The 23,063-nt window shown below is 46.8% G+C and overlaps 2 protein-coding genes across 2 annotated transcripts; one reads left to right on the top strand and one right to left on the bottom strand.

The window, feature by feature from the left end:
• Positions 1–205: 205 nt before the first annotated feature.
• On the bottom strand, positions 206–4,778 carry S100A9 (S100 calcium binding protein A9). Its single transcript, XM_038768984.1, has 3 exons — positions 4,752–4,778; positions 2,953–3,111; positions 206–490 (listed from the first exon to the last, which is right to left on the bottom strand). The coding sequence occupies exons 2-3, from the start codon at positions 3,079–3,081 to the stop codon at positions 248–250; spliced, it is 372 nt and encodes a 123-aa protein (XP_038624912.1). The 5' UTR covers positions 3,082–3,111; positions 4,752–4,778; the 3' UTR covers positions 206–247.
• Positions 4,779–11,833: 7,055 nt separating this feature from the next.
• On the top strand, positions 11,834–22,711 carry LOC119947327 (peptidoglycan recognition protein 3-like). The gene is made up of 8 exons (XM_038768963.1): positions 11,834–11,882; positions 13,490–13,609; positions 13,793–13,991; positions 15,763–15,881; positions 18,547–18,699; positions 19,949–20,159; positions 21,444–21,562; positions 22,533–22,711. Exons 1-8 carry the CDS (start codon positions 11,834–11,836, stop codon positions 22,709–22,711), a joined length of 1,149 nt encoding a protein of 382 aa, XP_038624891.1.
• Positions 22,712–23,063: the final 352 nt, after the last annotated feature.

The following is a 23,063-nucleotide window of genomic DNA, read 5'->3' as shown; positions in this document are numbered from 1 at the left end:
CTCGATGTGGGCAGGGACTGTGTCCAATACACAGTTGTGTTGTCCTCTCCCAAGTGCTTAGTACAGTGCTCTGCACATAATAAGGGCTCAATAAATGTGACTGAAAATTATTATTATTATTAATAAGAATGACTTGGAACGTGGGTCGGCAGGGAAGCGTTTATTTAAGACAGCATTGCAGCAGGAGGAGGCTTCTTCTCCTCCTCAGACGGCCCCCCCCGGCTCCCCGCCCCACCTCTGGCCGCTCTCAGTGCTTGTGGCTGTGGCCATGGCCGGGCCCGTGGCTGTGGCCGTGGCCATGGCCGGATTCGCCCAGGCCGGGCCCGTGGCTGTGTCCAGGGCCGGAGCCGGCGTTCTCATGCATTTTGTTGTGGGAGGCCACGGTCAGGCGGGTGATCAGCACCACAAACTCCTCGAAGCTCAGCTCGAAATCCTGGTTGCTGTCCAGGTCCTCGAGGATCTTGGCCACCTCGGCCGGGCACTGCTGATCCTAAGGGGACACGCGGGGGCTCGAGGGGCCATGTCTACACCAGCACCAACTCTGGTGCATTGCTTTGCGCATCCCCCTTCCCCCAAGCCACCCCCGGAACTCCCTTCATCTCCAAGTCCGACAATGACTCTGCCCCCATTTCAAAACTTTATTGAAGGCTGACCTCCTCCAATAAGTCTTCCCTGATTAAGTCCTCCTTTCCTCTTCTCCTACTCCCCTCTGCGTTGCCCTAACTCGCTTCCTTTATTCATCACCCCTCCCAGCCCCACACCACTTATGGCCATCATTTATTTGTTTCTATTTAAGTCTGTCTCCTCTGCTCTAGACTGTAAGCTCATTGTAGGCAGAAAATGTGAATGTGTCTGTCTATTGTTATATTGAACTCTCCCAAGTGCTAAATACAGTACTCTGCACGCAGTTAGTTCTTAATAAATACAACTGAATGAATGAATAAAATGTGCCAGGCGTGGGAGCTGTGCTATCAAAACATACACAACACCATCTGGATTGTGAGCTCATTGTGGGCAGTAATGTGTCTGTTGTTATATTGTACTCTCCCAAGCACTTAGTACATTGCTTTGCACATGGTAGGTGCTCAATAAATACATTTGAATGAACTGGGCTTAGTAAGGAAATGATCCTGAATTTGGTGAATTGAGGGTCCCTCTCCCCCTCCCCCCTTCCCCCAACCCTGGAGGCTCTGGCTGTCAGACAAGCAGCATGGCCTAGTGGACAGAGCCTGTGCCTCGGAGTCAGAAGGACCTGGGTTCTCATTCGGCCTCTGCTACTTGTCTGCTGTGCCACCTTGGGCAAGTCACTTCTCTGTGCCTCAGTTACCTCATCTGGAAAATGGGGATTGAGACTATGAGCCCCATGTGGGACAGGGACTTTGTCTAACCCAGTTAGCTTGTATATACCCAAGCACTTAGAACAGTGCTCAACATATAGTAAGTGCTTAACAAATACCATCGTCATCATCAAGTGTCTCGTGGATTGTTTAAGATTTTTAAAGGATTATCGCTTATTAAATTCTTCATGGTTTTCAATACTCTGACTGTGAGCCCCATGTGGGGCAGGGAGTGTGTCTGACTTAATTAACTTCTATCTATCCCTGGGCTTAATCACTTCACTTCTCTGGACCTCAGTTACCTCATCTGTAAAATGGGCATTAAGACTATGAGCGCCATGTGGGACAACCTGATTACCTTGGATCTACCCCAGTGCCTAGAACAGTGCTTGGCACATAGTAAGCACTTAACAAATACCATCATTATTATTACTACTATCCCAGTGCTTAGAACAGTGCGTGGCATATAATAAGTGCTTAACAAATACCATCATCATTATTATTATTCCAGCACTTAGAACAGTGCGTGGCATATAGTAAGCACTTAACAAGTACCATCATCATTGTTGCCAACTTGTACTTCCCAAGCACTTAGTACAGTGCTCTGCACACAGTAAGCACTCAATAAATATGATTGATTGATTGATTGATTGATCAAGTCACTTCTCTGTGCCTCATTCATTCAGTCAGTCATATTTATTGAGTGCTTACTATGTGCAGAGCACCGTACTAAGCACTTGGGAAGGACAAGTTGGCAACATATAGAGATGGTCCCTACCCAACAGCGGGCCTCAGTTACATAGACTCATTATTATTATTATTATTATTATTATTATTATTATTATTATTATTATTATTATCTGAAGAATGGGGATTGAGACTGGGAGCCCCATGTGGGACGTGGATTGGGTCCAACCTGTTTAGTTTGGCTCCTTCTACAACCCAGCCCACACACTTAGCTCCCCTGGTGCTAACCTTCTCACTGTGCTTCCATCATCTTGCCTGTCTCACTGCCAACCCTTGGCCCACATCCTGCCTCTGGCCTGGAACGCCCCCCCTCCTGAAATCCGACAGACAATTACTCTCCTCCCCTTCAAAGCCTTACTGGAGGCACATCTCCTCCCAGAGCCCTTCCCAGACTAAACCCCACTTTTCCTCATCTCCCACTCCCTTCGCCCTGACTTGCTCTTCCCCCCTTCCCCGCTCCATGGCTTTTACGTCTATATCTGTAATTTTATTTATGTATGCCAATGTCAGTTTATTTGTACTGATGTCTGTCTCACCAGTCTAGACACTGTCGGCAGGAATTGTCTCTCTTTATTGCTGTATTGTACTTTCCCAAGAAATTAGTAAAGTGCACTGCACACAGTAAGCCTTCAATAAGCCCGTTGTTGGGTAGGGATTGTCTCTGTCTGTTGTTGAACTGTACTTTCCAAGAGCTTAGTACAGTGCTCTGCACACAGTAAGTGCTCAATAATATGATTGGATGGATGAATGAATCTACTCCAGCGTTTAAAATAAGCATATAATAAGTGCTGAAAAAATGCCATTAAAAAAACCAAAATCACACCAGCTCCACGACTAATCAGACGTTTTGCCTCCAGGAGACTCCTACCTTGAGGAAGTTGGGGAGTTCCTTGTTGATCAGCTGACGGAGCTCCCGCTTGGTCAGCGTGTCCGGGTTTCCTACCCGGACTGAATACTGGTGGAAAACGTCGATGACGTCCCCTAAGGCCTTTTCCATGGCTTTAGATGGCAGCGGTGGCTGGTTGGTCTGAAATGAGATGTATGTGTGTGACCTTGGACAAGTCTCTGTGCTTCATCTGTCAGTCAGGCGGTCGATCGTATTTATTGAATGCTTAGTAAATGCGATTGACTGACAAATACGATTGACTGACTGGCTTACTTTCAGTTAATCCGTCAATCAATAACATTTATTAAGTGCTTACTGTGTGCAGAGCACTGTACTAAGCACTTGGGTGAGTACAAGCAAGAATAAACATACACATGCCCTGTCCACAAAGAGCTTACAGTCTAGAGGGGAAGGCAATATGAATAGATAAATTGCAGATATTTAATTAATGTAATTAATTACAGTACTATGTGCTGAGCACTGTACCAAGCACTTCAGAAAGTATGCTATAACAATATAACAGATATTCCCTCCTCACAGCTTACAGTCTAGGCAGGGAGATAGTCATTAATATAAATAAATAAAATTATAGCTATGTACATAAGTGCTGTGGGGCTGGGAGGGGAAAGGCATAAAGGGGGCAAATCAAGGCGATGCAGAAGGGAGTGGGAGAAGAAGAAAAGTCAAGTCCCATGAGAGACATGGGCTGTATCCATTCTGATTAGCAGAGAAGCAGTATTGCCTAGCAGATAAAGCACGGGCCTGGGCGTTAGAAGGACCTGGGTTCCAATTCTTACTCCACCACTTGTCTGCTGTGTGTGACCTTGGGCAAGTCAGTTAACTTCTCCGTGCCTCAGTTGTCTCATCTGTAAAATGGGGAGTGATTTTGAGACCCATGTGGGACATGGACTCTGTCCAGCCTGATTAGCTTGGATCTCCCCCAACATTTAGAACATTGTCTGGCACATAGTAAGTGCTTAACGAATATCATAAAAATTATAAAAACTGGGGAAGGTGGGGTAGTTGGGAACCATGTGGTGAGGAAGTGTCTTCCACTCCCTCCTGCCCCCTGCCTCCGGAGTATTAATGGTGGACAGAAGCAAGGATGGAAAGACTGAGAGGCAGCGTAGCCTAGTGGAAACCCCACGAGCCTGGGAGACCAAGGACCTAGATTCTAATAATAATAATAATCCTAGTTCTGCCACAGATCTGCTGTGTGACCTTGGGCAAGTCACTTAACTTCTCTGGGTCTCACTTTTCTCATCTGTAAAATGGGAATTCTCTGCCCGTTCCCCTCCTACTTTGATTGTGAGCCCCCATGTGGGATGGGGATATAAAAATGCACATACTATGTGCCAAGCACTATTCTAAGAACTGGATAGATATAAGTTAATCAGATTGGACACAGTCTCTGACCCACATGGGGCTCATACTCTTACCCCCATTTTACAGATGAGGTACCTGAGGATCAGAGAAGTTAAGTGACTTGCCTAAGGTCACACACAGTGCTTCTTAGTACAGTGCTTGGCACATAGTAAGTGGACCACAAATACCCACAGTCATTATAATTCCACCCCATCTAGGCCCCTGCCTCCAGGGTATTGGTTATGAAAAGAGGGGACGGAAGGAAAGTCTTCCATTCAGTCCAGCACACTGCCTCCAGGCCTGGGACCCCGCGATGAATCCACCCCCCTACCTCAGTCCCCACAGCCACCTAGAGTCCTTCTGAAGTCTAACCCCGCTCCCTCCTGCTGCAGTGTCCCCAGAATCCCACCACTCACCCCCAAACACAGAACGGCAGAAAGATTCCGGGAAGAGGTTGAAGAAGTTGGGGTGCCCAGGGGGACATTTATAGGTCAACGCCTGGCTCCCCACCTCACCCAGTTCCCCCTTCCCTTTCTCTCTCTCCCCACCCCTAGGTTTGGACACGGCCTTACTGTCCTGTTGCCCCACAGGGGCTCTCGTTGGTCAATCGGGCCAAGTTGTTTGCCCAGCCATGAGGGGAGGGTGGGGGGGGTGCCTGCTGGGAAGATGAGAGGAAGTGGAGGGATGTTACCACTTGGTGATTTTGATGAAACACCTTTCCGCTCTGTACCCATTCCCCATGAAAACTCTGTGGGGCAATGGAAGCCCATGTATATTCTCTCCTCCAGTCCCCACTGTCTTCTCCACTACCCATATCCCATTCCAACCCAGGCCACACACTTCACTCCTCCGGTGCTAACCTTATCACTATACCTCAATCTCGTCTCTCTCACCGCCGACCCCTCACCCATGTCCTGCCTCTGGCCTGGAATGTCCTCCCTCCTCATATCTGACAGATGATTACTCTCCTCCTCTTCAAAGGCTTATTAATGGCACATCTCTTCCAAGCAGCCTTCCCTGACTAAGCCCACTTTTTCTCATCTCCCACTTCCTTCTGCGTCGCCCTAATTTGCTCCCTTTATGCAACCATCCCTTAGCCCCACAACACTTATGTCCATATTCATTATTTCTATTAATGTCTGTCTCCCCTCTAGACTGTAAGGTTGTTGTGAGCAGGGGATGTGTCTGTTTATTTTTCTATTGTACTCTTCCAAGTGCTTAGTACAGTGCTCCGCACACAGTAAGTGCTCAATAAATATGATTGACTGACTGACTACCCAGATTCTGGAGTTATTGGCATTTTGGGGGTGGGGGAATGAGATGGATAATTTTCCAGTGTTTGAATTTCCACCAGCAAACTCACCGGACAATCTTCTTCCCCTTCACCCCCTCTTCCCTTCTACTATCTCCCTAACTCCCATAACTCTCTAACCTCAAAGAAAGGGATTGAAATTGACTATTCAGAATGATTTCATTCTGGGGAAGACCACTTCCTGGGATCTTGGGATGGAATTATCCAGATAACTGACCCCAAGCCAGAAAAGCAGGGTTGCCATTGGAGGGAGCCTTGGTCTGGGAATCAGGAGACATGGGTTCTAATCTTAGCTCTGATTCTGGCTTGCTGTGCATCCTTGAATAAAGTCACTTAACCTCTCTTTGTCTGTTTCCCGCCTTTGAAAAATGGGGATACAATCCCGGGCTCCCTAACTCTTAGCCTGTGGGATGGGATGTCTATCTGATAATAATAATAATAATAATAATAATAATAATAATAATAATGGCATTTATTAAGTGCTTACTATGTGCAAGGCACTGTTCTAAGAGCTGAGGAGGTTACAAGGTGATCAGGTTGTCCCACAGGGGGCTCACAGTCTTAATCCCCATTTTACAGATGAGGTAACTGAGGAACAGAGAAGTTAAGTGACTTGCCCAAAGTCACACAGCTGACAATTAGCAGAGCCGGGATTTGAACCCATGACCTCTGACTCCAAAACCCATGTTCTTTCCACTGAACCATGCTGCTGTACTCCAGCTCTTAGCACAGCATTCGTCAGTCGATCAATTGTATTTCTTGAACGCTTACTTTGTGCAGAGCACTGTACAAAGGGCTTGGGTGAGTACGATAGAACAATATAAAAGATACATTCCATACCCACAATGAGCTTACAATCTAGAGGGGGATAGTAGCCAAGTAAGCAGGCAGATAGTCAGTGAATCGAATTTATTGAGCAATTACTGTGAGCAGAGCCCTGTACTAAGCTCTGGAGAGAGTACAATAGAATAATATAACAGATATATTCCCTGCCCACAATGAGCTTACAGTGGGGGGCAGGGGGGAGAGGGAGACAATGAAATCAATAAATCAATAAATTACAGATATGTACATAAGTGCTGTGGGGTGAGTGGGGGGATGAATAAAGGGAGCAAGTCAGGGTGATGTAGAAGGGAGTGGAAGAAAAGGAAAGGAGAGCTTAGTCAGGGAAGGCCTCTTGGAGGAGACAGGCATTCAATAATGCTTTGAAAGGAGGGAGAGTCATTGTCTGTCAAATAAGAATTATTGAATATGAGTTATTATTCAATTGAATTGAATTCAATTATCATTGAATTGAATTATTGGATATTGAATTATCATTCAATTGAATAGGAATTATTATATGAATCATTATTCAATAATATTTATTTTTGAATGTGTTGCATATGAATTATGAATGAACTCAGCAATTAATATTGCTGAATTGTACTTTCCAAGAGCTTAGTACAGTGCTCTGCACACAGAAAGTGCTCAATAAATACGATTGAATGAATGAATATGAGGAGGAAGGGCATTCCAGGCCAGAGGCAGAATGTGGGTGAAAGGTTGGCGGCGAGCTAGACAAGATACAGTGGTACAGTGAGAAGGTTGGCATTAGAGCAGCAAAGGGTATCAGCTGGGTTGTAATAAGGAGAGTAGCGAGTTGAGGTAACAATAATAATAATAATAATAATGGCATTTGTTAAGCACTTACTATGTGCAAAGCACTGTTCTAAGTGCTGGGGGATACAAGGTGATCAGGTTGCCCACGTGGGCCTCACAGTCTTCACCCCCATTTTACAGATGAGGTAACTGAGGCTCCGAGAAGTTAAGTGACTTGCCCAAGGTCACACAGCAGACATGTGGCGGAGTAGGGATTCGAACCCATGACCTCTGACTCCAAAGCCCATTCTCTTGGGGATTGAGGGCTTTAAAGGAGTTTCTGTTTCTGCTACTTGCCAGGTACTGTACTAAACGTCGAGGTAGATACGAGCTAATTGGGCTAGACTCAGTCCATGTGGCACATGGGGCTCACAGTCTTCACCCCCATTTTACAGATGAGATTACTGAGGCCCAAAGAAGGGATGTAGGAGCTTCCCGTGAACACGGGCCTCTGCCGCCCCCTGGCGGGGTCACGCGGCCCCAGCGGACGGACTGCACCCACCTGAGGGTTAAAACTTCCCACCTCTCCCCAATCCATCGCAGGGCTTTTTCAGGAGCTTTCGAGGACAAGGACCAGCTGCCCATCAGGATCCCAGGAACGGGACCCCCCCACACCGGCAGGAGAGCCGGGGCGAGTCCCCTTTCTGGGAGTGAAACAGCCCTGATGCTCCTCCCAAGTACCCTGGAATTCCCCTTCTCCCCCATGGAAACCTCCTCTCATAATAATAATAATTGGGGTATTTGTTAAGCACTTACTATGTGCCTGGCACTGTACTAATCCTTGGGATGGATACAAGCTAATCAAGTTGGACGCAATCCACGTCCCACAGTCTTAATCCCCATTTTACAGATGAGGTAACTGAGGCACAGAGACGTGAAGTGACTTGTCCAAGGTCACACAGCAGACAAGTGGCTGAAACAGGATTAGAACACAGGTCCTTCTGACTCCCAGGGCCATGCTCAATTCACTAAGCTCTGCTGCTTCTCTAATTCTCAGGTCCACTGAGTTGGGGGGTGGGCTGGGCTACCCTTCTTACAGAACTTCCCCGAAGAGGTTGTTCGGACTCCAGGTAAGCCTTTGAATAGTCTCTTAAATCAATCAATCACTCAATTAATCAATTAATTAATCAATGATATTTATTGCACACTTCCTGGGTGTAGAGAACTAAACGCTTGGGAGAGTAGGTACAATCTCTCCTCTCGGGAAGGTAACAGCCTGTTGGATCCCCAGTTGTCCCTCCCTCCCCACTTATTAGGAGCTTTCTCAGCACTCTCTCCAAACCCCCCAACCCCTCCACCTAACCTCAAACCCTTCAGAAACTGGTGGGGGTTTGTGCAATTATTATGTATGTGAATATCCACATATACGCAAAATGGCAGTGTGATCTAGTAGAAAGACCATGGGTCTGAGAGACAGAGGGCTCAGATTCTAATCTGAGATCTGCCTTGTTATGTGACCTGGGTAAATCACATAACCTCTCTGTTCTTCCATTTCCCCATTTGTAAAATGGGCAGAGAGTTTCTGTCTCCTGTTGTTTCCTCATCTGTAACACATCTGCTCTCTTTCCTTCTTAGACTGTGGGACAAGGGCTGTACTGAAGTGATTAACTGGATGCATAGGGCATCCAGTTAGTAATCTGATACTGATACTGATAGTGATATTGATAGATACTGATGGTAATCTGTCAATCGTACTTATTGGGAGCTTCCTAGGTGCAGAGCACATACTGTTGGGGAGAGTACAATACAACAGAATTAGCAGGCAGGTTCCCTGCTCATAACAGACATTAATATGAGTAAATAAATAATTTATAATACATAATTTAAAGATATGCACATAAATGCTGTGGTATTGGGTGTGAGTTGAATATCAGATGTCTAAAGGCTACAAATTGAAGTGCATAGGTGATGCAGAAAGGAGAACAAATGGGAAAAGAAGGCTCAATCCAGAAAGGCCTCTTGGAGGAGATGTGCCCTTACTAGTAAGAGTAGTAGTAATAATAAAAATAATGATAACAGTAATAATAATAGCTGTCTTCCCCTCTAGACTGTAAGCTAGAGTCAACCAATTCTCTTGTATTGTCCTATCCCAAGTGCTTTGTACAGTGCTCTGCCCACAATCACAATCACTGCCCACGATCTCTAGACTGTGAGCTTGCTGTGGGCAGGGAATATATCTGTTTGTTGTTATATTGTACTCTCCCAAGCGCTTAGTACAGTGCTTTGCACACAGTAAGCATTCAATAAATATGATTGAATGAATGAATAAATCAGCGCTCAATAAATATCATTGGTTGATTGATGTGTTGACTGATTAACTGGGGGCGAGTTGGAACCTTCAAGTCCAACAGGGCTGCAGGGGGGGGGTCCGTCTCCTCATTCCCCTCTCATAATCCTTTATGGTGCAAAGCCCCCAACCTGTTCCCCGCCACGCACACACACTGATCCAGCAGGGCAAGTTTCAGCAGGCCCAGCCTCTCCCGGTTTCACTGTTTGGTTTCCCAGTGCGGAGGAGTCACAGCCGCAGCTGGGATTTCCCTCCCTCTGACTTTCCTCCCTCCTCCAGGGGACTGGAGCCTCCATGGGTCAATCCTCCAAGCCAGGAGCCCCAGCCGCAGAGACAACCTAGGGTCCAAGACCCCTCCTCCATTGCAGGTATTCAGCCCCATCCACTCTCTGGACTGAGCCTGGGATTGGGGTGGGGGGTGGGGGGGAGGCTACCTGAGCTCCAGGTGGCAGGAGAGGGATCGTGGATTGAACCTGCCTCCTCTCCGAGATTCCCTTCAAAGCCAGAGAATCAACTTTTTTTTTTTTAAATGGCATTTGTTTTAGACAAACAAATGGATTTTAGAGCAAATTAAACCAAAGTGGCCTTTGGAAAGCCAAATGACTCGACTTGGATGAGCATATTTGGGACACGTAATCAGGAGGACTAATTCTCTGGAGAAGACACTAATGCTAGGAAAAGTCCAGGGAAAATGTGGAAGAGGCAGACCAGCAGCTAGATGGATAGAGAACTAACAACGATAACGGAAGAACTATTAGAAAGTTTGCGGATTGTGGCAGAGGACAGGACGTTCTGGAGAAAGTATATCCATGGAGTCGCTATGAATCGGAAACGACTCGGCACTTAGTAATAATAACTTGTTTAGGGCTTACTAAGTGCCCGGCACTGGCAAAGATACAAGTGAAGCAATGGTATTTGTTGAGCATTTACTATATGCCAGGACCTATACAAGCACTGGAATAGATACAATCAAATTGGGTTAGACACAGTCCTTATCCCACATGGGGCTCACAGTCTTAATCCCCATTTTGCAGATGAGGCCCAGAGAAGTTAAGCGACTTGCCCAAGGTTATACAGCAGACAAGTGGAGGAGGTGGGATTAGAACCCAGGTCCTTCTGACTCCCGGGCCAGTGCTCTATCCATTAGGCAATGCTGCTTCTCAGTTAGTGAGAAGAAAGAGCAGCTCCCCAATTTTCAACCTGGAGTGTTCCCCAGGGGGTGCCTGAGAGCTCCCAGACCTTTATGAGGGGGAAAAACCATGAGAAACAGTTAACTCTGTGGATAATCCGACTTTTGTGCATCATTCATTCATTCATTCAATAGTATTTATTGAGTGCTTACTGTGTGCAGAGCAGTGTACTAAGCGATTGGGAGAATAGAATACATCAATAAACAGACATATTCTCTGCCAACCCACTTAGCAGAGAAAGTGGCAGAAGATCCAAACTGCACTATCTGCGAGGCAAGCCGCCTACAGGATAGATTATCCACATTGTAGATTATCCACCAAAGAGGTCCGTGATTTTATCAGGTGGGAATCAGCCTTTCCTCTGGGCTGGGCTTCAATCAGTAAATCAATCAATCATATTTATTGGGCAGAGCACTGCATCAAGTGCCGGGGAGAATGACCTTGGGCAAATCACTTCACTTTTCTCTGCCTCAGTTGCCTCATCCGTAAAATGGAGATTGAGATTGTGAGCCCCATGTGGGACAGGGACTGTGCTCAAATCCACCCCAGCCCTTAATACATTATGGAAACAGGACAGTCAGGTCAGACGGTCGCTGTCCCATACAGGGCTCATAATCTAAGTAGGAGGACAGGTATTGAATCTCCATTTTCAGATGAGATCATTGAGGCACTTGCCCAAAGTCATACAGGAGGCATATGGTGGGGCTGGGATTAGAACCCAGGTCCTCTGAGTCCCGGGTCTGGACTCATTCCACTAAGCCACACTGCTCTCCCCTCAGTCTAGGCAACTACAAAGGATCGTATGGATTTGACCGTTGTCCTTTCTTTCTTCTGATTTTTTTGTTCTGCAGGTGCTTCCTAACGCTTCAGCTCACCACCTCGAGGGTTAGGATTTTCTTAAGAGGAACCATGATTGCCATTCCTTTCCAAGAGCTTGGAAAAGTGGGAGCCCTTTGAAACACAAACCCCTGTAGACGTTTCAGTCCTGGAAGGCTGATCTCCTCTTCCCCTGCCTCAAGAACTACATGGTTGTAATCTTTCAGGGACCGCCTTGCATCCATGCACACAATGCTGAGACGGGTGGTGTTGCTCCTGGCTGTGGGAATGCGGTCCAGTGGTGAGTTAACTTTAGAGGGGATTTATTTAACCACTTTGGGGAGAGGGAAGGGGTAGTCAAACTAGAAGTCTTCTTAGAGGAGATTGATGTCTGATGAAGTTAAGATCATGGGTGGGAGAAAAGTACAGGAGAGGTGTGTTGTATAAACTGGTAAATATGGCGGGTGCTTTGGGACGATGTGGTGAGTAAAGTAGGGAAATATAGGAACATGCGTTGTATAATCCAGCAAATCTAGTATATGTAGTTACATGGTCTTTGTTAACCACTTACTACGTACAGACTCTAGACTGTAAGTTTGTTGTGGGCAGGGAATGGGTCTGTTTATTATTGTATTATACTCTCCCAAGAGCTTAGTACAGAGCTCTACACACAGTAAGCTCTCAATAAATATGATTGACTGATTGCCAGACACTGTACTAAATACTGGAATAGATACAAACTATTCAGGTTGGACACAGTCCTCATGTGGGGCTCATAGTCTTAACCCCCATTTTGCAGCTGAGATAACTGAGGCACGGAGAAGTGAAGTGATTTACTCAGTCACACAGAAGACAACTGGTGGAGGCAGAATTGGAAACCGAGTCCTCTGACTCCCAGGGGCCCATGCTCTTTCCACTCATAGTAAGCACTCAATAAATACAATTGATTGATTTAGGAAAATACAACAGAAGCAGTGTGGCTCAGTGGAAAGAGCCTGGGCTTTGGAGTCAGAGGTCATGGGTTCAAATCCTGGCTCTGCCAACTGTCAGCTGTGTGACTTTGGGCAAGTCACTTAACTTCTCTGAGCCTCAGTTCCCTCATCTGTAAAATGGGGATGAAGACTGTGAGCCCCACGTGGGACAACCTGATCACCTTTCATTGATTCATTCAATCGTATTTATTGAGCGCTTACTGTGTGCAGAGCACTGTACTAAGCTCTTGGGAAGTACAAGTTGGCAACATATATCACCTTGCAATCTGCCCAGTGCTTAGAACAGTGCTTTGCACACAGTAAGCGCTTAATAAATGCCATAAAAAAGCACAAAATACCATGTCTGCCTGCAAGGAGATGAACAGAAAAGAAAAAAAATCTTTTCAAAAAGTGGAATCAGCTTAAACAATTCAATGTACAATTGATGTTACATCTCTACACAAGTCCTGAGAAGCAGCATGGCGTAGTGGATAGAGCACGAACTTGGGAGTCAGAAGGTCATGCGTTCTAATCCTGACTCTGCCGCTTGTCTGCTGTGTGACCTTGGGCAAGTCACTTCACTTCTCTGTGACTCAGTCCCCTCATCTGTAAAATGGGGATTGAGACTGTGAGCCCCTCGTGGGGACAGGGACTGTGTCCAACACGATTTGCTTGAATGCACCCCAGCGCTTAGTACAGTGCCTGGCACATAGTAAGCGCTCAACAAATATCACAATTATTATTACTATTAGCAAATACCATAATTATTATTACTTTATTATTATTATTATTAAGTGCATCATACATGCAGAGAAGTCATCATATATAATGGCAAATACGGCTGATGCCATCTTTGTGCTGTCCAATATGGTAGGATCCATGTGGTCACGAAGGGGGTGTGGGTAAGGCCGGATGAGGTCCTGACTCTCTTTTGCAGATTCCAGCCCCCCAGCAGTGACCAGCCATGCCCCCCAGCCCCCCACGGCCTACTCCAACGCCACAGAAGCTTTGGCAAGGTTCAAGATCTTGCTGGGCTGCTTCCGGGACATCTTCCAGGGTGAGGTGGCCAAGTGTGTGGTCTCTGGAGCATGTCTACACCAATCTGTCCCCTCCCCACACCTCCTCTTTCCCCCCATCGACCCCTGCTAAGTCATTCCTTATCACTGGGGGTGGGGCAGGTATTTCAGTTGTGTGTGTTTTGGGGGGGTTATAGTCCCTCTGCTCTTCCCCTCCCTCTCAGAGCCCCCCAAGATCATCCCCCGAGCGGAGTGGGGGGCCCAAGCCCCCCATTGCACAGTGCCACTGAAGACCCCCACTCCTTACCTACTCTTTCATCACATCGCTGGGATGGATTGTGGAGCGCAGGGGAGCAGTTGGTGTGTGCGCCAGCTTCAAGACCACCACACCCACACCAACGGCTGGTGCGACATCGCTTACAAGTGAGGGGACACCCCCCTGCTTTGCCCCTCTCCCCTTCATCTCATCCCCCGCTCTTCTTCCTCCTCCTCTCCCCCCTCCTCAGCTCCTCATCTGGCCTCACTTCCTCCTCCCTTGTCTCTTCCCTCTCCTCCCTGTCTCCCCATTCCTCTTCCACACTTCTTCCTTCTGCTCTTCCCTCTCCTCAGCTACTCCTCTGATTCCTTCCTTCCCTTTTCCCCCATCCCCATTCTCTTCCCTCTCTTCTCCCTCCTCCCTCCTACTATAGCCCAGCCTGAACACCTCACTCCTCTAATGCTAACCTTCTCACTGTACCACCATCTCATCTATCTCTCCACCGACCTCTCGCCCACATCCTGCCTCTGGCCTGGAAAGCCCTCCCTCTTCATTTTCGACACTCTCCCCACCTTCAAAATCTTATTAAAGGCATGTCTCCTCCAAGAGGCCTTCCCAACTAGGCTCTCATTTCCTCTTTTTTCCTTTTTACGGTACTTGTTAAGCACTTACTCTGTGCCAGGAACTATACTACGAGCTGGGGTACTGTGTGGAGAGCACTGTACAAGCAGTTGAAAGATTACAATATAAAAAAGTTGGTAGATACATTCCCTGCTCACAGTGAGCTTACAGTCTTCAATCTAGATTCAAGCTATTCAGGTTGGATGCAGTCTATGTCTCACATGGAGCTCACTGTCTTAATCCCCATTTTCAGATGAGGAAACTGAGGCACAGAGAAGTGAAGTGACTTGCCAAGATTGCATAGCAGACGAGAGGTGGAGCTGGGATTAGAACCTCGGTCCTTCTGACTCCCAAGCCCGGGATCTCTCCACTAGGCTACTTAATTTTTCTTCTTCCATTTCTTTCCCCAAAACCCTTATATTTAGATTTGAATCCTTTATTCACTCCTCCCTCACCCCACAGCACTTAAGAACGTATCTGTAATTTATTTTGTTTATATTAATGTCTATTTTCTCTTCTAGACTCTAAGCTCATTGCGGGCAGGGAATGTGCCTACCAACTCTGTTATATGTATATTTTAAAAAGGCATTTGTTAGGTGCTTACTATGTGCCACATGCTGTACTAAGTGCCAGACTAGATAATAATAATAATAATAATAATAATAATAATGATGGCATTTATTAAGTGCTTACTATGTGCAAAGCACTAATCAGGTGGACACAGTCCTTGTCTCACTTGGGTCTCACAGTCTCGATATCCATTTTACAGCTGAGGTAACTGAGGCACAAAATAGTTAAGTGACTGCCCAAGGTCACACAGCAGACAAGCGGCAGAGCCACTATTAGAACCCAGTACCTTCTGACACCAGGCCCGTGTTCTAACCACCATACCATGCTGCTTCTCTTGTACTCTCCGGAGGGCTTATTACATGCTCTGCATACAGTTAGCTTTCAATAAGTATGATTACTTGATGGTAGACTGTAAGCTCCTTGTGGGCGGGGAATGGCGTTGTTTACTGCTGTATTGTACTTTCCCAAGCGCTTAATACAGTGCTCTGCACGAGGTAAGTGCTCAATAAATATGATTGAATGAATGATTGATCCTTCTCCCCATTTTCTCTCCCCCTTCTTTTCCTCTCCATTCTCTTTCCTCTCCTCCTCTGGCTCCTCTTCCCCCCTCCTCCCACTCCTTCTCTTCCCATCATCCCCTCCTCATGACTCCTTTCCCTTCTCCCCCTCTCACTTCCTCCTCCTCGCTCTCCCCCTCCCCATAGGGTAGCAGGGTGAGGTGGTTGAATTTCTCTCTGGAACTTTCAGCTTTCTGATCATGGAGTCGGGCGAGGTGTTTGAGGGGACAGGATGGACTGTCCAAGGCCACCACACCGCAGGGTACAATGAGGTGGCGCTTGGCTTCGCACTCCTCACCAACATGACAGGTAATACGGGGATTGCCACTGTGTCCTCCATGCTATGTTCCCCTGGGGCCTGGAACACCAGGAGAAATTGCCAGTGAAAACCACTCCACTCACCACAGGGATAGTACCTGTACCAGTATGGAACACCATACTCTTGTGACTGGAAATCCTGATAATTCATTTGAGGAGTTAATAATAATAATAATAATAATAATGGCATTTATTAAGCACTTACTATGTGCAAAGCACTGTTCTAAGTGCTGGGAAGGTTACAAGGTGATCAGGTTGCCCCACGGTGGGGGGCTCACGGTCTTCATCCCCATTTTACAGATGAAGTAACTGAGGCCCAGAGAAGTTAATTGATTTGCCCAGAATCACACAGCTGACAAGAGGCGGAGCCGGGATTTGAACCCATGACCTCTGACTCCCAAGCCCGTGCTCTTTCCACTGAGCCATGCTGCTTCTCTGATAATTATTCTCTAATAATAATAATAATAATAATAATGTGTCCAATTCCATTTGCTTATATCCACCCCAGTGCTTAGTACAGTGTCTGGTACAAAGTAAGTGCTTAACAAATACCATCATTATTATAATAATTATGGTACTTTGTTAAGCGCTTATGATGTGCCAAGCACTGTACAAAGCTCTGGGGTAGATATAAGGTAATATGGTTGGATTTAGTCCCTCTCCCACATGGGGCTCACAGTCTTAATACTCATTTTACTGATGAGGTAACTGAAGACTGAGGAAGTTAAAATAAAATAATTGAGGGTACTTGTTCAGTGCTTACTATGTGTCAAGTGCTGTACTAAGTGCTGGGGTAGATACAAGATAATCAGGTTGGACACAGTCTCTGTCCCACATGGGGCTCACAGTCTTAATCCCCATTTTACAAATGAGGTAACAGAGGCCCAGGGAAGCAAAGTGACTTGCCCAAGGTCACACAGCAGACCACTGGTGGAGCTGGGATTAGAATCCAGGTCCTTTTGATCCCCAGGCCCGTGTTCTATCCACTCAGCCATTAAACTATGGAAAGGCTGGGTCTACACGTGAAATATCCAGAGACTCCCTACCTCTCCTTCCAAAATCCCAATTAGAAACCTCTAAAAGAGTCTCTGGTTCTCTTGTTTATGAGTGAAACAGCAAGACTTAGTGGAAAGAGCATGGGCCTGGGAGTTGGGAAACATGGGTTCTAATTCCAGCTTTGCCATATATATGCTGCGTTTCCGTGGGTAAGTTACTCAACTTCTCTGTGCTTCAGTTACCTCGTCTGGAAAAAGGGGGTTAAGACTGTGAGCTCCACGTGAGACAGAAATTGTGTCTAATCTGATTACCTTGTGTCTACCCCAGTGCTTAAACAGTGCTTGACATATAATAAGTCCTTAATGCATACTACAATTATTATTATTATTATTATTAGGACTGTCAGATAATTATAGTATTGTTTTCGGGTGATTTGAATTATCTGGATAATTTGCCAGTGCAGAACCATAACTTGACTTTGTCGGGAGGTAAGGATTTCATTATGACCTGGAAAGATTTAATCACAGTAATAGGTGGGTATCTTATAGCCTCCACAATAAATTCTTTCTCCTCAGTGCATGGAGAGGGAAAAAACCCCCCAACTTCAATCATTCGATGGCACTTACTGAGCACTTACTATGTGCAGAGCACTGCACTATGCCCTTGGGAGAGTGCAATACAACAGAGTTAGCAGACACATTCCCTGCCCACAATGAGCTCACAGTCTAGAGGGGGAGACAGACATAGTTTTTACAGCTGAGTGGTGTTTTCCGGAGGAAAGAAACATTTCAACCAGGTGGAGGAATGAAAAAAAAGACCTCGTACATTTGGGCTGACCCCCCTCCCTCCCTCAATAAACTGAAATAAATGTAGCATGGCCTAGTAGAGAAGCAATGTGGCCTGGTGGAAAGACCATGGGCTTGGGAGTCAGAGGATCTGGGTTCTAATCCCAACTCTGCCTCCTGTCTGCTGTGTGACCTTGAATGAGTCACTTTGCTTCTCTGTGCCTCAGTTACATCATCTGTAAAATCAATCAATCAATCAATTGTATTTATTGAGCGCTTACTATGTGCAGAGCACTGTACTAAGAGCTTGGGAAGTACAAATTGGCAACGTATAGAGACAGTCCCTACCCAACAATGGGGACTAAGACTGTGAGGCCCTTGTGGGGAATGAATGGACTGTGTCCAACCTGATAATCTTGTATCTACCCCAGTGCTTAGTGCAGTACTTGGCATATAGTAAGCACTTAACAAATACTTTTAAAAAATGGCTTTATTGAGATCATTCATCCATTCAGTTGTATATAATGAGCACTTACTGTGTGCAAAGCACTGTACTAAGCACTTGGGAGAGTATAATATAACAATAAACGGACACATTCCTTGCCCACAATGAGCTTATAGTCTTGAGGGGAAGACAGACATTAATATAAATGAATAAAAATATAAATAAATGACAGTTATGGATATAAGTGCTGTGGGGCTGGGAGGGGGGATCAATAAAGGGAACAAGTCAGAGCGAATCAGGAGGGAGTGGGAGAAGAGGAAATGAGGATTTAGTCAGGGAAGTCCTCCTGGAGGAGAGTAGGCCTCTTGGAGTCATTCACCACTCCATTTCTGAGCAGGAGGCCTCCTTCAGTCTGGTTTTTCTCTCTTAGACCAGGCCCCTTCCCAAGCTGCTCTGGCGTCTGCCCAGCATCTGATCAGCTTCGCGGTCCAAAAGCGTCATCTTTCTCCCAACTACATTCAACCATTTCTTGTCCATGGAGAAGATTGTCTGCAGGTCTCTCCGGGCTCGACCCCATCAGGAGGTAACAAGCTGGGAGCCATGAGCTCGGGGTGGGATGTGACCCCCGGGACCAGGGCTACATGAGCAAATTACCTATAGGATTCAGATCGCCATCCCCAGTTCATTCAGACAATGGGTTGGGGTTGGTCAGTCATATTTATTAAGTGCTTACTGTGCATAGAGAGCACTGTGCTAAGCATTTGGGAGAGTACAATAAAGCAATATAACACATTGCCTGTTCACAGCGACCTGACAGTCTAGAAGGGGACACAGGCATTAATATAAATAAACAAATGACAGATATATTTGTCATATCTGTGGTCTGTGGACTGAGAGGGGGATGAATAAAGGGAACAAGTCAGCGAGACAAAGAAGGGAGTGGGAAAAGAGGAAAAGAGGTCTTAGGGAAGGCCTCTTGGAGGAGCTGGGCCTTCAATAAGGCTTTGAAGGAGGGGAGGTTCATTGTCTGTCGGATATGAGGAAGGAAGGCATTCAAGGCCAGAGGCACAATGTGGGCGAGAGGTCGACGGAGAGATAGATGAGATACGGTCAGAAGGTTGGTATTAGAGGAGTGATGTGTGCGGGCTGGTTTGAAGTAGGAGAGTAGCGAGGGAGTCTGTGAGATGGCTGAAGGGGTGGACCCTCAAAGGGAATTGGAGCTAAACTTTGGGGTTGGGTTGGAGGGGTTTGAGGGTGACTGTGGGATTCAGGACCTTCTGATTGGCTCTGGTCCTGATTTGATGGACAGCTTCTCCCTAGGGATGCTGCTTCGGTGTTCTCTGTCCAGAAATTTCCCAGGGTGGCGGCAGGATGGGGGCGGAGGGTAGAGCTGGAGGCCTCTGGAAGATGAGTCCAGGGTATCTTCCATCCCTGGAGACTCTGCCTCTCTTCCCTTATGGGTACCGTGCACCAGGAACCTGATGACGAGGCAAGAGCACCCGCCACCATGGCTGGGGGTTACGTGTCCCCTCCAGCCCAGAAAACCTGGTTCCTTGGCAGGTGCAGGACCAGACCCTCTGAATTCATTCATTCATTCAATCGTATTTATTGAGCAGTTACTGTGTGAAGAGCACTGTACTAAGCGCTTGGGAAGTACAAGTTGGCAACATATAGAGACAGTCCCTACCCAACAGTGGGCTCACAGTCTGGAAGGGGAAAACAGAGAACAAAACAAAACATATTAACAAAATAAAATAAATAGAATAAATATGTACAAATAAAATAGAGTAATGCTGAATTCTTCCCCCTCTACCCCCCGCCCCCAACCCCAGTCCTAGGCTGCCCCACGATCATTCCTCGGGCAGACTGGGGCGCCATGGGATCCATGGCCAACTGCCGCAAGCTGGACCGTCCAACCAAATACGTCATCATCATCCACACGACTGGACAGCCATGCACGGAGTCGGACAGTTGCAAGGAGCTGGTCCGCGGCATCCAGGACTTCCACATGAATGGAAGGAAGTTCTGTGATGTGGGCTACAAGTAAGAGCCAGGGGGCAGGGAGGGCGGGTGCCAGAGAGCGCCTAGGATGGATAAGCAGTGTGGCCTAGTGGAGAGACCGCCAGCCTGGGAGTCAGAGGACCTGGCTTCTAATCCCGCCTCTGCCAATTGTTCTAGTTTGCTGTGGGCAGGGAATGTGTCTGTTTTATTGTTGTACTCTGCTCTCCCAAGCTCTTAGTACAGTGCTCTGCACACAGTTAGTGCTCAATAAATGATTGACTGACTCTGCCAATTCATTCATTTATTCAGTCGTATTTATTGAGCGCTTACTGTGTGCAGAGCACTGTACTAAGCGCTTGGGAAGTACAAGTTGGCAACAAGTTGGCCAATTGCTTGCTGTGTGACTTTGGGCAAGTCACTTAACTTCTCTGGGCCTTAGTTTCCTCAACTGTAAAATGGGGATTCAATACCTGTTATCCTTCCTACTTAAGACAGAGAGTCCCACACAGAACAGGGACTGTGTCCAACCTAATTAACTTATACATACCCCAGCGCTTAGAAAGGTTTCTGACACATAGTAAGTGCTTAACAAGTACTTTGGTTCAGTCATTGAATCGTTGAGCACTTACTATGTGCACAGCACTGTACTAAGTGCTTGGAACAGTACAATGTAACAGAACAAAGACACATTATCTGCCCACCATGAGTTTACAGTCTAGAGAGGGAGAAAGACATGAATATAAATAAATAGATGTCCTACCCCCATTGTACGGAGAAGGAAACTGAGGCCCAGAAAGGTGTAGAGACTTGCCCAGGGCTACACAGGGGACAACCGAGCCCACTGTTGGGTAGGAACCGTCTCTATATGTTGCCAGCTTGTACTTCTCAAGCGCTTAGTACAGTGCTCTGCACACAGTAAGCGCTCAATAAATACGATTGAATGAATGAATGAATGAATGAATGAACTGGTGGAGCCGGGACTCGGTCCTTGGTCTCCTGATTCTCCATTCCTGGACTCTTTCCATTCATTCATTCATTCAGTTGTATTTATTGAGCACTTACCATGTGCAGAGCACTCTACTAAGCACTTGGGTGAGTATAATACAAAATAAGCAGACACACTGGGAAGGCCTCCTGGAGGAGATGGGCCTTCAATTAGGCTTCGAAGGAGGGGAAAGTAACTGTCTGTAAGATCTGAGGACATTAGACACTTTTCACTAGGCCACGCTGCCTCTGGAGGTAGAGACATGGAGGGTGGCGGGCCCTGAGGGAGGACGTTTGAGGCGATGCCCCCCCTCACCAATTGTCTTCCCTCCCTCTCTCCAGCTTCTTGGTGGGGGAAGATGGTAACGTGTATGAGGGCGTGGGCTGGGGCACGGAGGGAGCCCACACCTATGGATACAACGATATCGCCCTGGGAGTCGCCTTCCTGGGCTTGTTCGAAGGTGAGTGTGTGGGGCCAGAGCCGTGCTTGGAAATTCCCTGAGGAGCCAGTCATCTGACCTTGTTGGAATTGAGTAACCTCAGGCCTTAGGGAGGCTCTTTACCTCCTTCAGGACACAGGGGAGAGGCAGAGAGCCAAGCTGAACATATGTCAGAACAGTAATAATAATAATGATGGCATTTGTTAAGCGCTTACTATGTGCCAGGCAATGTACTAAGCGCTGGGGTGGATAAAAGAAAAACAGATCGGACACAGTCCCCATCCCATGTGGAGCTTATAGTCTCAATCCCCATTTTGCAGATGAGGTATCTGAGGCCCAGAGAAGTAAAGTGATTTTCCCAAGGTCACACAGCAGAAAAGAGATGGAGCTGGAATTAGAATCCATGACCTTCTGACTCCAGGCCCAGACCCTGTCCACTACATCATACTGCTTCTCCAGGAATAGTAGTAGTATTCAATTGTAGTTATTGAGTGCTTACTGTGTGCGAAGCACTGTACTAAGTGCTTGGGAAAATGCAATGCAACAATAAACAGACACACTCCCTGTCCACAACGAGCTTGCAGTCTGGAGAGGGTGATGATGACTTACCCCAGGGCACACAGCAGACAAGTCCTTCTGATTCCCAAGCAAGTCATTTCACTTCTCTGTGCCTCAGTTGCCTCATTTGTACAATGGGGATGGAGAGTGTGAGCCCCAGGTGGGACAAAGATTGTGTCCAGTCTGATTAGTTTGTAACCACCCAGTGCGTAGTACAGTGCCTAGCACATAATGAGCGCTTAACAAATACCATAAAAAAGCATTTAACAAAACCATGAAAAAGAGAGATGAAGTAGAATACTAAGAGAACATGAAGAAGACAAAAGGTGTGAGGTGGGGAATCGTGGGCGAGGGGGTGGGCTGACCCTCCCCAGGGACCTCCCGTCCACGACTCCAGCCCCGACCCCTACTCTGCCCCCTCACCCACCCACAGAGAAACCTCCCAATGCTGTTGCGCTGCTGGCCGCCCAGCGACTGATCCGCTGCTCAGTGGACCAGGGCTACTTGGACCCCAACTACCTCCTGGTAGCCCACAGTGACATCATCAACTCCATCTCCCCTGGTCGAGCCACCTATGACATCATCAAAACCTGGCCCCACTTCAAAGGCTGAGGCCCCGCCCTCTCATGGGACCAACAGAAATTTGGGGTACGTATGTGAGGATGAGTCAGAGTTCGTACCACTAATAACAATAATTGTGGTATGTGTTAAGTGTTTACTACGTGCCTGGCATTGTACTAAGCCCTGGGGTGGATATAAGCAAATTTAAATTGGACTGTAATTCTGTTTATTCCATCAGTTTTGACACCCGTCTACATGTTTTGTTTTGTTGTCTGTCTCCCCCTTCTATATTGTGAACCCGCTGTTGGGTAGGGACTGTCTCTATATCAATCAATCAATCAATCAATCAATCAATCAATTGTATTTATTGAGCACTTACTGTGTGCAGAGCACTGTACTAAGT

This window comes from Tachyglossus aculeatus, chromosome Y4 (genome assembly GCF_015852505.1).
Source record: "Tachyglossus aculeatus isolate mTacAcu1 chromosome Y4, mTacAcu1.pri, whole genome shotgun sequence".
In the NCBI taxonomy this organism is placed as follows: domain Eukaryota; kingdom Metazoa; phylum Chordata; class Mammalia; order Monotremata; family Tachyglossidae; genus Tachyglossus; species Tachyglossus aculeatus.
The sequence above is the reverse complement of the archived record's forward strand: the minus strand, read 5'-3'. Positions and strand labels throughout refer to the sequence as shown.

Excerpts from the sequence above, each read along its gene's own strand:
- LOC119947327 (XM_038768963.1), top strand. The coding sequence starts at position 11,834 with ATGCTGAGACGGGTGGTGTTGCTCCTGGCTGTGGGAATGCGGTCCAGT. Across the intron at positions 13,992-15,762 it reads TGGTGCGACATCGCTTACAA|CTTTCTGATCATGGAGTCGG; the intron begins GTGAGGGGACAC and ends TGGAACTTTCAG. Across the intron at positions 20,160-21,443 it reads TTCTGTGATGTGGGCTACAA|CTTCTTGGTGGGGGAAGATG; the intron begins GTAAGAGCCAGG and ends CCCTCTCTCCAG.
- S100A9 (XM_038768984.1), bottom strand. The coding sequence starts at position 3,081 with ATGGAAAAGGCCTTAGGGGACGTCATCGACGTTTTCCACCAGTATTCA. Across the intron at positions 491-2,952 it reads AACTCCCCAACTTCCTCAAG|GATCAGCAGTGCCCGGCCGA; the intron begins GTAGGAGTCTCC and ends GTGTCCCCTTAG.